At 38.2% G+C, this 14,872-nt stretch overlaps 1 protein-coding gene across 3 annotated transcripts in view; it reads left to right on the forward strand.

Moving 5' to 3' along the window:
- Positions 1-1,976: 1,976 nt before the first annotated feature.
- The window catches only part of LOC149225679 (uncharacterized), an 86,540-nt gene continuing 73,644 nt past the window's right edge, over positions 1,977-14,872 (forward strand). Inside the window, exons 1-2 of one of the 3 annotated variants that reach the window (XR_016247690.1) lie at positions 1,977-2,421; positions 2,525-3,455. Coding sequence is in view for 1 of the 3 variants with exons in the window: in XM_089377267.1 (XP_089233393.1) it covers positions 3,190-3,455 (266 nt within the window). In the remaining 2 variants the exon portion in view is untranslated. The remainder of the gene's footprint in view (positions 2,422-2,524; positions 3,456-14,872) is intronic. The other 2 variants (XR_016247689.1, XM_089377267.1) reach the window with 2 other exon arrangements.

The following is a 14,872-nucleotide window of genomic DNA, read 5'->3' on the forward strand; positions in this document are numbered from 1 at the left end:
GTTTGGGGCCTTCAAATTTATTTCAGCAGGAAAACCCTTACTAAAGTCCATCTCCACACAAATGCGAGCATAAGTTGTTTTATAATAATACTTAGTATCCAGACATCCACAACAAAATTTACCAAGAGTGTTCCCAATAGATGTTAACGTTTGAATGTTCCACAAATGCAATGGGAGATTTAGAAGTCTTACCTAAACTGGAGCCGTGGAGATTGAAGCTGTAACTAGATCAAAAGTGGGAGACCATGGTTGCATGAATAAACCAACACTACCCCAAAACCACAGACCAGATTTGCAAATAACCTTCTTATCCTCGATGTTGTCAAAGACAACAACGAAAAAACCCTGAGCCATGGGGTAAATATTCAAGTTATCTGATATATGGGGCTTCCAAGATTCAAATATCCATTTATGCAGATCCTTTAGCCGCGACCAAAAGCCATTAGACTAACAAACCAATCCTTGCTCGGAAAAAAACTTTTCCCTATTGCACGCTTCCTTGTCTGGATCTATATCAAGAGAAGAAATTCCTTGAACTATTGGGAGGGCATAGCCTAACTTCAAAATGGAGCTATATGAGGCAGAAGAAGAATTTGCCTTTCCAGCTGGCATATCAACAATAGGTACCGACTTCATCACAAAGTCACCATGTTTCGCCATTGTTTCAGAAGGCGAAAAAATCAATAAAAAAACACTCGATCTGGACAAAGATCAGCCAACTACAGTGAAACCCTAGCTGCCACGAGAGTTTTCCAAGCTCTCCAATATATAACACATTATAAAAATTAAATACTAAATAATAATAAATAATTTTTTATTTTTTAATTTTAAAATAATTAATTTAAATTAATAAAAATATAAAAAATAAATAAATTTAGTATATTAGATGATTTAAAGTTTAAAAACTTAAAAAAAACAATATTTTTAAAGTACTCATAAGGAAAGGAAAAAATAACATTTTTAATATAAAATTTGATATGATTATTTTTTTTTAAATTTAATACGAGAAATTAACATTTGTAATCTAAAATTAGGTATGATTCGTTTTTTTTTTGTTTTTAATTAAAGTTTTATATTATTTAAAAAAAAGATTTACATAGATTTATATAAGTTCCAAAGATGTGAGGGAAGATTCACACTTTTCTTAACATGATACACTATCCTATCACACCAAAAAAAGCTCCATTCCCACCATTTAGCTAAAGACCTATAAACCCTAGATATCATAAGAGCCTCAGCCACAAATGACTTCATTAATTTCTTTATAGACGTGTGCATAGATACCATAAATATTCCAAAATACAAACAACGCTGATATTGTTCCAACCACAAAAGCTCTACCAAAAAAATAGATTTAAAACCACACAAAAATTTTATGACCCTTACACTAGAAACCCATACTAAGACCATATAGTCATAACCCACCATTGTTCCTACTACAAAAAGATAAAAAAAGTGCCAAAATGCCAAAATGAGAGAGCCAAAATTAATTATAAAATTTAGGAAAATTAACACTTTTAATATAACTTTTGATGGAAAAAAAATAAAAATAAAAATAAAACCGTTTTATGATAAACTATGATAGAAGAAATTAATATTTTTATATAAAATTTGATATAAATTATTTTAAATCAATAAAATTATAATTTTTAAAAACATATTAAAAAATAATTAAATTCAGTTTCACGGTCTGATTAAAAACAAATTTTTTTCTTATTGCCACTACTTTATACATAATATCTCTTTAAAAAGATTAAAAAAAACACCTAAACACCCTTGATGTATAATAAATTCATAATGCTAAGTAAACATATGGAAACCATGTGCTTTAACACCCTTGCTTTATTCGATGAATACCCCACTCAAATTCAAATTAGTTGATTGAAATGATAATGATAAGTGTCCCACTTACCGCTGGACCACAGTCGAGATGACATGAATGGATATGCATAATTATTATAACCATGAACAGATCTGCATAGTTATTATTATCAGGAATTCCCTGGAGAAATTAAAATTCAAGTGAAATACATGTCCTTGTCCAAAACAAATAATTTATTTAATCTTCAAACCTATTTGGATTCTACCGTTAAAATATCTTGCAGGTGCTTCTCCATGTCCAAGATTATGCTCAATCCAATTACATTTCTGCAATGGATAAATACAGCTGGAATAATGGGTTGTTAACCGCAATTTTTTTTAATAATCACCATGTTTAGATCAGTACTGATTTCTTCAATATTCTCGTAAATACTACTATTCTCACATCTCTATAATTTCCAGCTGAGGGCCAGAATCTGCAATTGTTTTTTATATCTTAAATGTAAAGTGGGACTTTGTTTGTTTGCCTCTTGATCTGCCATTAGGGTCCAACACCCACAGTGCAATCAAGTACTTTGGCATGTACTAGTGTTTACACAGGTATTTTAATTAGTGGGTCTCTGTTTTTGTGTTTGAAATAATTGCTTCAATCAAAATTCTGCAGTATTTCTTATATTAATCTGCAAGTTCATGTTCAAATCAGGTCTCCGGATTGCTGTAAGATGCATCAAACTCTTGTGGATATGGATATGGAGAAGCGGGGTCTCTGTTTTTATTCTAAATCTGCATTGTTGATATATAATAGTGTCCCAAACTCTGTAACTACTAATATGTAATACTGTATTTCAAGGGCCATGATATGTATCATAGAATATTTCAAATACTGCGATAGCTATCAGAACTTGGCATCTCAAGCACTGTAATATGCTTAAAATTAGTGTATTTCAACAGCCCTTGATATGCATCACATGAGGATATTTCAAGCACTGTAATAGCTACCAGAATCTGGCATCCCAAGTACAGTAATGGATCTCAGAACTCTGTGCAGGTTATAGGCGTAAAGTGTGCACGTGGATCGTTTTATACCATGTAAATCTGGCTTGTAATTTTCAAAGAATTCCCCATGAAAGAGAATCACATGCAAGAAACTTGTAGTTTCTTGGGTCCTGGAAGAGGGTGTGTGTTGTTGGGCATAAAGAAAGACTAGGATTGAGACGAGTTGTGGATAAAATTGGGCTCTCGCTGGCTTCTCTCAAAGCTAAGTTTGCTTCTCTCATATGCCCTTGCTATGCATCTACAGGCTCGCATGGTTCTTCAATCAAGGTGGAATCTGTTCAGCCCTCCAAGTGTTACTTCAATGCCCCTCCAATGGCACCTACTACTCCCATGGCCCCTCCTCAGGCCTCAGAGGAACAGGCTGTCGGCAATAGCTTGGTGATTAAAGTGGATGATGGATTGAATTTGCCCCTGAAAAGCAACCTGAAAAAGCCATGCTTGCCAGAAAAGCTTAGGAGTCCAAAAGGAGAGCACACCGGGGAAGAGCATGGGACTACCAATTCTAACGAAAGGCGAAAAGTGCAATGGACTGATGCACATGGGCAAGATCTTATTCAAATCAAGGAATTCGAGTCACGGTAAACTGGATTGCACACCTATCTTGATGTTTCACCTTTAACCCCATATATTTTTCGGTGGAATTCCATAAACATTCTATCCCTTAGTTTATTTCCACAAAATTGTTGCTATCTGGTTTTATTAAATTTCAATTTTTGCTTGAAATTATGGATTTAATATATGAATAATGAAACTAGTTAAATAGGACTGTCTGACTATCTGCTGTACCCCCTATGTGTGAGGGGATAACCACCCTTCCCCTCAATAAACTAGTTGGGACTCGTTGTTGTTTCTCACTGATACGTTTTTGATTTGAGCTGGCAAAGTTCAGGGCTTAAACGTAATTCCATGCTTATTAGGCACCTGCATCCTTCCATGGCTTGCAAGGTCTGCACTGACTGCTTAGTAATAATGTGCTACTTAAAATTAGCAGCCTCTGCTTCAGATTGTATCCACTCTCATCTTTGAATGCAATGATTCTATCACATATGGAAGCAATTCAAATTGCGTGGAATTCCACAATATTTGGCTTCGGCAAAGTTGCATCTGTGCTGTGTAAAATGCCATTGATTTCTATTACCCAACGTTTAGTTTCTAAAAGATGCATTCTCTGTATCGATTCTATTATCTCAGTTTTTTTGAAAGTTTTCATGCTATTAACATGGAGAATGCTCGAACCCATGTTTGGTGGTTCTTAGCTGTTGTCTTCTCTGATTGGCACTCTCCCCATTTTTCCGTTCCATTGTTTTTGCATCATTGAAATGGAATATGTTAATATAAAATATGCTTATATCGATATAACTTTGTTTTAAAATCGAAATAACACAGTATCACCATGTACAAACCTTCTGAATGTCTTCTCCTCCAGACCCTTGGTGTCCACCATCTTACTCTGAGTTGGTCAGAATGAACACTTTGCCCGCACCACTCCCACCAGTATTTTCTTCTCCCCCACCGTGGCAGTCCCAAAGTGGTCTATACAAACATCATAGGAATTTTGGGTGCAGTTCAGCTTCAGCCTCCTGCTCCTTCTCTAAGTAATGCAACCTTTCATTAATTTTATTTAAGTGGCAATACCATGACCTGAATAGTTGAATCAACTCGTGCTCTTGAGCCTTGAGTCTTAAGTCTGCCACCATTGTTTGCCATCTGATCCGCGAGTCTGATCAAACTGGGTGTCTTCCAAACTAATTTTGAGATGCTCTATTTCTTCCTCTGATATGGAATCTCTTGGGAGCCATAATGTAACTCAACTCTTGGTTGCACAGAATTCAAGATTACCTCTTATTGCTTCACCTTTTTGTGCCTCTGCTACATTTTGAGGTTTCTTGTCACACAATCTTTTTGTCCATAATATCATGCTTGTTTAACTCCGTTAGCCCATGTGTTTGTGTCATAGTTATGCTTCCATACTACATACATGAAATCAACATGTTCAAATGATTTTCTAATCTTTCATGTCTCGTTCACCATCATGTCTATCGTTATGTTATAGCCTATAAGGTAACGTGTTATTATTCATAATGTTCATCGTTTATTAACACATAGATTATTAATTATGCCAGCAGCCTATGCTAAAAAAGGTTCTAGGTAGAGTGCCGAGGCCTCTGCCCAACTATTAGTGGCTATCCCAAGACTGCACAAATAATTTGAGATTCATCTTGGTTGTTAATTATGAGACTCCCTAACCTGGTTCTGCCTATATTTCTGTTTAAATTGTCTCCCATCTGGATCTTTAATGAGCTCCCCTGCCTCCATTCTGGCTGGATTACCTTTTGCTACACAATAAATAGACTTCTAGAACAAGTATTGGGATCTAACCTATTGGAATAAACCCATTCACATTTTTTCCTATAGGTAATAGAACATTGTTTTGTAGAATGGCAATCAGTTCCTCTTACCACTATACCTAGCCTGATGGACAAAAAATGGCAGGCCTTGATGAGAACATGTGGGCGGGATTTGGTCCTTAATATGGCTATGTAGACTTGTCAGGGTGGCACCATACATTGACATAAGATTGACCCATACCTCTAGGTGTCCCCATGGCTACGGTCTACCTCAAGTTGGCAGAAGAGCCCATGGGAATGGAACCTCACTCCCCACCATTAGTCCCAAGCCTGTGGGCACTTACATGTGACTAACTTAGTAGCTATTCCAAAGCTCTCCCTAACACAATGACTGAAATCTGACATGATGAACATTTCCTAGAAAGATCTAATATGTGCTTTCAGCATTAACGATAATGAACTTCCATAGGAGCCTATGACTTTTACGAGAAAAGAAAACTCTTATTTCCTACCATCAGATCAAGACCCAAATGCAGGCTTCCTCTTTCTAGTCTAAAACTCCAGTGAACAAAAGGTTTCCCATATTTATCACTAATTCCAAAGTGTCAACACTAACTGATGAAAGCCATCCGTTTTTATTATGAAACTTCAACCATTAACTGATACCAAGTTGCTGTTCTATGTAGGTTTCAAAAACAGCCAGCCATACAGAAAAATAAAAAATGACAATCCAAACTCGTTACCACTTAACCAGGTCAAAGACACTTATATATTCTAAAACCAAAACAGCTTCACAGGTTGTGATTTCTCAAGTTTCCATTATCTTCTTTTCCTTGACACAGTGAACCGTTCTGGGCAATGTTGCATGAAGTGGGGACGTTTTTTGGAAGCGGATCCGCAGAAGCGTCATTTCCCAAAGATCTAGGAAGCGAACTGTCTCAGAAGCATCTACTATATATATATATATTGTTTTTTTATTATATTTTTCTACATGATATTAAAAAAACATCCAAAATACCAAATTAGCTGTAGAAGATATGAAAACATACATATTTGTACATAAATCAAGATAGATATGGCATCCATTGTACATTAATGATTAATTATTTGAGCATTAACCATCTAGAATCTAGATTCTTCTCCGCTTGTCTAGTCTTTGCCTCTACCTCGATTGTCTAGGGATATTAGTCAACATTGCCCAATTTTGATCAAACTACCTAATCCAAGTCTTAAAATATGGTAGAAAAAGCTTAACATGCTTGATCGGTGATTTTGACTTGATTGAAAGGTAATTTTTTGCTAAGGGCATGACAAAGGAGTTCAACAATTAACACCACCAACACTAGTGTACATATAGGGCTTGGTGTTCTTGACTAAATGCCAATCACATACCCTAATACATGATATAATCTAATGAGATGCCACAATCCCATTGATCTTGAATTCCTGAAAACTGTTAAGTCTGTTGAAGTTTGAAGAGGATATGAAATTCTATTTTCTCCATATGAAGTCCGATGAGGCTAGCTTAAACATTACCATGAGGGAGCATCTAGGAAGCAGCTAAGGAGCATCATGGGAGCACCTTGGGACTGTCTGAGGAGCCCCAACCCAACTTAAGTCAAAGAAAAAATAAAAATAAAAATTTAGAACCTTGTGGAACTGCCCGTCTCCCTTCGGATCTGCTCAGGATCCACACGGATCCATGCCCGATCCTTCGTGGATCCAGGGCAGATCTGCCATTTAAGAATTTGGAACCGCGGATCGGGTCGGCACGGTTCCGAATTTCTAGGAACCATCTTTGCCAGACCGATCCGCGGATCCGTACAGGACGCAGTTCCTGTTTTGGATCCTTTGGGGGGAGGGTGTTTCGTGCAACATTGGTTTTGGGGCAACCATTATTAGGACGAGTTGTTTGATTTTTTATTCCATTGTCAAATTTTACTTTGTATTGATCACAGGACTTATTCAATTTGACAATTCTTCCCCATTATTTGTTTTTTTTAAATTTTGCATCCTCTAATTGCCTTTGTTTTCTATTGAGACCTTTTGATTTTATCTTAATGACATGTTGATACTCTCTGATGTTCATTGCTTAGAATTCCAACTCTGTGTTTCAATTATTTAAGATCGTCAGATGCTTTCTTTAAAATTTCATACCCTTCTGGAATTTGCCTCAAATTTATGTCGGAAGTTCTCATTCTGCAAGATGAGAATGAACCATGACAATTTTGTGTCTCTGTAATAGTTGATGAAAAATAAACAACTGATTGGAACCATCTATTTTTTTCAATACTTGTTTCTTGCATTTCTGTTTGAGTCTACTTGGTTGCAACGTATTTTGCTATTATTCTTCTACTCCCCATTAGTTGGGATAATAAAGGTTTGAACTTCTTTTAAAGGTTTTCTTCTATTAAAATGTGCTGTTGAAATATTTGAAGAGGGCTTATTTGCTAAAATTCAAAATTTCTTTTCTGTTTTCACATTTTATCATTTTTTTCTATATTGGTTAAGGCATGCCATGTCATTCTTTTTTTTTGGTAAAAGATACTCCTTATATTCATAAATATATATTTACATCAGAGAAGAAAAGGAAAAGTGGAAGGGTATATACAATGACATTTAGATCCTCTTCTTTAAGGCAACTAGAACAGCAATAAAATCAGAAAATCCATGGGCATCTAATAACTTGGCATCCTTGATCAATAAAAGACCTTTAGCCAGCAGCTGCGTACATACGTCTTCTCCCCACATATTATGGGAGGCAACGAAGGAACTGACCTCATTATCAAAAACATACTTGCAGGGAATGTCAAACCAAACGTCTGGAATACCCCAATAAAACTACCTGCCAATGCAATCTCCCCTGAAGGAAAGAAGCAAGCTATGAATGAACATGGTTTGAATAGGACCTGGCCAAAGGGCAATTCCATAACAAATGATTCCCCATTTCCACCTGCAGACAAGAAGGGCAAAACCCATTTGAAAGGCTACTGTTTGCAACCAAGAGTTGGTGGGAAGGCTTGGATAAATCACCAACCAAGCAAACACTCTGAGCTTCTAGGACATGCACACCGACCATACACTATGTGATCTCCTTAACCATCAGCACTCAGCATCAGAAGACACCCATCTCACATTCATTATTGAACCCAGCTCATGGTGTTTATGTAAAATGGAGTACAATTTTCAAAAACCATACTGAACCAAAGGGCCCATGTTATCCCTCATTTTGCATGATGCATATACTAGTGAATTTCTTCACTACCCTTGTGATTTTCATTTCAAAGAGCTTTGGATGGCAAGGTTTTCACTTGGTTCCTTGGATTATGAAATGGATGATGATGTGCTAGAGGTTTATATTTATTGATCATGTGATGTTCTACTCTCCACTCACTATTAGATGATTGGACATGATGATCTATGGATCCCTTGGTGGAACATACTAGCACTTTTGGGATAAGTGGACATGATATTTGCATCTCCATTTGGTTTACTTCATCTTGACATAGAGAGCTTGACATACACCCATGTTCGAAACCCCACATCTAGTGTTGCATTGCATGTTTTGAAGGTGGCCTAGCTTCAGGAGCAATTATCTTTTGACAAAGGACAAAACCACTCAAAATGTTGTGGTTATCCTCCAAATAAGATATGTATTAGAATTGAAATGAACTTTTCAGCCTTGTAAAAAAATTTAGGTCCAAGTGTAGGGCTTCAAACCCTCTTTTTGATGGTTGGAATTTTTGCGATACAATTCGAAATGGACTGTTTGCTACCTCAAACAATTTCCAGCATCAAAAGTACATTTTCCCACTGAAAGTATTTACAAAGAATAGAAAAACATGAATAAATAGGTTGTAAATTTCTGCAATTAAAACCCTATTACGCCATACAATTTCCCATCCCTAGATCATATTTTCATGTTGAAAAATCATGTATGATTTCACCAAAATATGAAGAAAAAGATGGCTAGAACTTTTATGTGTGTTTAGTAGCACAAATCTGTTCCCTGTGTTGGGAAAATCAAACCCACTAAAACATGGTTAGAATTACCATGAACATTCTGCCACAGAGCTGCCCTAGAAGTGAGAATACATGGATAAAATAAATCTGCAAAAAGATGCTATATGTGATGTCCAAAATCTGCATTATCAATAGGACACATGGTTATAATTTGTCATGCAACGCTTTTGGAATTGCTTCCACTATGTTAGGTTGTCCAAGGGATTCATAATATTCACTTTCTTCATGAGAGGTGTCATAGATAGGATCTCCCTGAAATCTCCAATAATCTCTAATCCAGTGTTGCGGGGGAGCGCCCCCCCTCCCCTCGCTCCCGCTCCCGATCCGCGCTCCGGGCGGGAGCGACTCGGGAGCGAGTCGGGAGCGCACTCCCGAAATCGCTCCCTTTTCGGGAGCGATTTCGGGAGTGCGCTCCCTAAAAAAAATTTCGCTCCCTGCCTTTTCGGGAGCGTTTTGCCTTTTTTGCATTTTTTTTTTTTGTAGTAATGTTCGAAATGCAATTTTTTTTGAAAGAAACAAATAGTTTTTGAGTGGGGCAACTTAATGATCAAGTCTAGGCCCTAGTATTGATATGCTATTCATGGTAATGTTAAATTCTTAAAGTAAAAGTGACATTTTCTTTAATTTTCATTTTCATCCTTTTACTTAAATTTTTAACATTACCATGAAATGACTCAGGATGTTTGAGAGTGGTTTCGTCCTCATTGGATTTCATATGGAGAAAGTAGAATTTTAGATTTCATTCAAAATCCAGCAGACTTATCAGTTTTTCAGGATTTCAGGATTGGGGGATTGCAATGTTTCCATTGAATTTTGTCATGTATTAGGGTATGGAACTCATATTTAATCAAGAGTACCAATCCCTCTATGTACCTTGATGTTAGTGACATTGGTTGTCGAACTCCTCTATCATGACCCTTCTAAAAATGTACGCATCACTCAAACAAAATCTTGACTTGACATGCTATGCTTTTTCTATCTTATGTTAATGCTTAGAGGGTGATATTAATGACAAAGATCCCTATACAGATACAAAGGTAATGACAAAGATACCTCTGGATATTAATGCTTGGAGGGTGATATTAATGACAAAGATCCTGATTTTGCAACAAGACTAAAAAATTAGACATTTCTCGTGGTGGCAAGAGCCCAAGCATAAGAAATAGATAATAGATTTACTTCTCTTTTCTAGTTTCTAGTAGCTTTTATAACTATTGACTCTTTCATATTTATTATGATATTTTTTTAAACAATATATGACAATTTAAGTTTGAAGTTGGCAATTATAACTCATTAGTAATGAATTATGAATATGATGCTTCATGAAAGTTGAAAGTTGTTTCATTTCATTTCATTTTATAACATTTCATTTCATGTTAGATATTATTTGTTGTAATGGTTACACTTAGCTTACAAGTACAACTTTGGTGATCAATGATGATAAATGTTATATATTGAATTTTGAAAGCTTGAAACTTTAAGATTGATGAATCATGAGACTCAATATGTTGTATGTTACTATGTTACTAACTTGCGGACGTGGTTGATGAAGATTATAACTTCTAGATGATTGTTGTTATATGGTTCAATCTATGCTTTTTTATGTTTTTTATATCTAATTTATCATTCTACATGTTTTTGTTGACATATATGTATCAAAAATTAAAAAATATAAAAAATATATATATTTTTAAAAAATCGCTCCGGGATTCGCTCCCAAACCGGGAGCTTCTGAAAATGGTCGCTCCCGCTCCCGCTTCCGCTCCCGCTCCCCGCTTCCGCTCCCGCTCCCAAGTAACATTGCTCTAATCCAAACGTGATCAATTTTTTGAAAATTGTTAATTTTAGGTATGTTTTATGCTTAGAGCAATTTATTTCAATTTTCATGGTTAGCTCAATATCTTTCCCAGATTAGCAATCACATCAGCATTAAAGTAAATTGCAAATAGAACATAAACATAGATCGCAGAAGACAAGCCAAGACAAGAGGACACAAGATGTGGCGCTAGCCAAGGACAAACCCCAATGTGGGGAAACCCTTGATCAATTCTTCTTATATGTTCTTCAATAGTTCAGCACACAGAGAGAGAGATAGTTCATTTACAACAGAAGTCAACACTTTGACTTATCTAAATAAGAGCATAGATCATCTCTAAGTAGATGATACATGAAGTAGCTGAACTTAGTTGAAGACATGTTGCTTCAACTGATTCTACCAGGTTACTCCATCACCATGTTGCACCTATCATTGTGTTGCTCCTCATCATCATGTTGCACCTCACTATGCTGCACCATGCTGCACCCATCATCACTATGCTGCATCTCATCATGCTTCATCAATCATGACTGTACCCATCGCTGTACTGCATCATGTACCATCATGTGCCATTGCTGCACCATGTTTGCCATACTGTCCCATGTGCTTGCTGCACCATGCTTGCCACCCTGTTGTTTCATTGTTAGCATGCCTTTGCTGCTGACCCATTGTTACATTGTTGTACCATGCCATCATTGTAACATTGCTGCTATCATGCTGTCATTGTAACATTGCTGCTATCATGCTGCCCATGCATCTTGCTGCACTATCATGCATTCTAACTTCATGGGCCACCTTGCTCTCGAGTCTCACATTCCTAGCACTGCTGTCCCATCTTCCTTTGCTGCACCATGTGACCTTGCTGTCCCATCTTCCTTTGCTGCCAACACACCATACAAACGCTGCTGTTTGTCACTTCATTACTGCTGTAATTTTTGGGACTGGTTAGGGCACACAACAGTCCCTAACCGTCCTCAAATCTGGCCCAGAATTTTCCTTATGAAATGTGGCCTACCCTAGTGTGAACAGACCTCATTTAGATGATTGCGTCTAGGGTATTCTAGGACTGTAGCTAGGGCTTCCTTAGGACTGCAGCTAGGGCTTCCTTAGGACAGCGTCTAGGGCTTCCTTAGGACTGTTGATTTGGGATAGCATCGGATGTGCTCTAGCCATGGAAATTGGTGGAGAGGCTAAGGCATATAAGATCTCCAATACCCAGAAAGGGTTTGGGCAGATTCTAAACAGTTTGGGAGATATTAAAATAATTAATATTTTTAATGGAGTCCCTAAGTCTAAACTTAGGGAAAATAAATTATTAATGCGAATTAATATAAAACTGTGTTAGAATGGTCCAAAAGTCATGGATCAAGCCAGATCTAATCTTAGACATTGATTAGAGACTTAATCTCGGTCGTTGATTTGTCAACGAGAAAAGTATAAGAGGAGGCTTGAGGGTCACTTGGAGAACACACCAAGAGATCAAGATTTCGACTTTCTATGGCTGGGTTCACTGAGAAAGTTGAGAGAGTGATCAAAGTTGCAGTTGAGGGGCAGTGAATACAGAAGCAGAGAGGCAGAGATAGCACCGGGAGGATCAGCGCAGTAGCCAGAGAGAGGGACGCAAAAGCAGCCAAGGGTTCATGCAGAGGCAGCCAGGGCTCACACAGAGGCAGCCAAGGCTCACACAGAGGCAGCCAGGAGCTGCGCAGTGCCTGAGAGGGCCAGAGGACTAACGCAGTGCCTCCAGAGGTCGACGCAGGCCAAGCCAAAGTGACGCTGGGCTAACGCTGGGCCAGACAGAGCTGACGCAGTCCCTAGAGGCTGACACTAGGGTTTCGTGGGGCAGTTGGAGCTGTGAAGCTGCCAGAGTGTTTATCCGGGGTTTCAGGCGGTATATCTGCTTCCGAGTAGAGAGGTACTACTGTCAAGATTTTTCTTTCTTGGGTGAGCCGGATTTGGCACCTAGATTGTATTTTGAAACTGCTTAATAAATCAAACCCTCAGATAGTTGCACCGGTTTTCCCGCATTGGGTTTTTCGGGGCACATTAGTCCAAAAACAATGGTTTCACTTGTTTGCTTGTTTCTATTTCCTTCAGTTGATGATATGTAATGTGTGGAACATGTACTTGTATTTATTTCCAGTATTTACATGGTAAATAACTTGTTAATTAACAGAACAAGTAGGTAGGAATAAATCAGTAGAGTGCATGAAGGGTTTCTAACGTGTCAGACTTAGAAATTCCAACAAGGACTGCGTCTAGGGCTTACTTAGGACAACATCTAGGGCTTCCTTAGGACTGCGTCTAGGGCTTCTTTAGGACAACGTTAGGGCTTCTTTAGGACTGCGTCTAGGGCTTCGTTAGGACAACGTTAGGGCTTCTTCAGGAATGCAGCTAGGGCAGATTGTTAAGCCTCCTTTCCTCCTGCATCTTAGGGCTACTTCCTCCTATATTTCTCTAACACTAAAACCCAAAACAAGTGGAGAGAAATCAAGAGAGAAGTGTGTGTGAAATGACTCTCAAGTCATCTCCTTTTATACTAAAATGTTGAGCACACGTGGGTGTTATTTAGTTGCTGGCTGACTTTGACGAATTGTTTTATAACACAAATAAATTCATAACTTCGTGAATACTTATCAGAATCGGATGATCTTTAGATCAATCCTACACCTCTCGATGAGAGGGGTTCAAGAAAAATGTCAGTTGCCATTAATAAGATCACCCACATGGAGTTTGGCCCTAGTTGCCAATTTTAACAAAAATGCACATCTATAACAACATATACTTGGCTACCCCTATCGTCATCAAATAGAGAAGCAAATATATTCTTTGGTGACAAGAATTGGGACTTAGATGGGAGCATTCGACGGAGATGAGAAGTAAAAATGTCAAGGTCATCCTCATCAAAGATAAAAGAGCATGGTTGGCTAAGGTGATGGGAATCGCTAAGAAATGGTGGATAAAGGGGAGAAGAGCCTTATTGTACAAGTCATAGTCTACTACACTTGCACCTCCCTTGTGAGGTTGACAAGCGAAGAAGTGAGACCCTCGAAAGAAAGAAAGGCCATTTAGGATCAATAACTCATGGGACTTAATCTCAGTCGTTGATTTGTCAACGAGAAAAGTATAAGAGGAGGCTTGAGGGTCACTTGGAGAACACACCAAGAGATCAAGATTTCGACTTTCTGGGGCAGGGTTCGCCGAGAAAGTTGAGAGAGTGATCAAAGTTGCAGTTGAGGGGTAGTGAATACAGAAGCAGAGAGGCAGAGATAGCACTGGGAGGATCAGCACAGTAGCCAGAGAGAGGGACGCAAAAGCAACCAAGGGTTCATGCAGAGCCAGCCAGGAGTTGCGCAGTGCCTCAGAGGGCCAGCGTGGGTGACACAGAGGGCCAGAGGACTGATGCAGTGCCTCCAGAGGCCGACGCAGGCCAAGCCAAAGTGACGCTGGGCTAATGCTGGGCCAGACAGAGTTGACGCAGTCCCTAGAGGTTGACGTTAGTGTTTCGTGGGGCAGATTGGAGTTGTGAAGCTGCTAGAGTGTTTATCCGGGGTTTCAGGCGGTATATCTGCTTCCGAGTAGAGAGGTACTACTGTTAAGATTTTTCTTTGTTGGGTGAGCCGGATTTGGCACCTAGATTGTATTCTGAAACTGCTTAATAAATCAAACCCTCAGATAGCTGCATCGGTTTTCCCGCATTGGGTTTTTCTGGGCACATTAGTCCAAAAACAACGGTTTCACTTGTGTGCTTGTTTCTATTTCCTTCAGTTGATGATATGTAATGTGTTGAACATGTACTTGTATTTAT

This window comes from Pinus tabuliformis, chromosome J (genome assembly GCF_031772625.1).
Source record: "Pinus tabuliformis cultivar Carrire ecotype Pingquan chromosome J, CPIR1, whole genome shotgun sequence".
Taxonomy (NCBI): Eukaryota; Viridiplantae; Streptophyta; class Pinopsida; order Pinales; family Pinaceae; genus Pinus; species Pinus tabuliformis.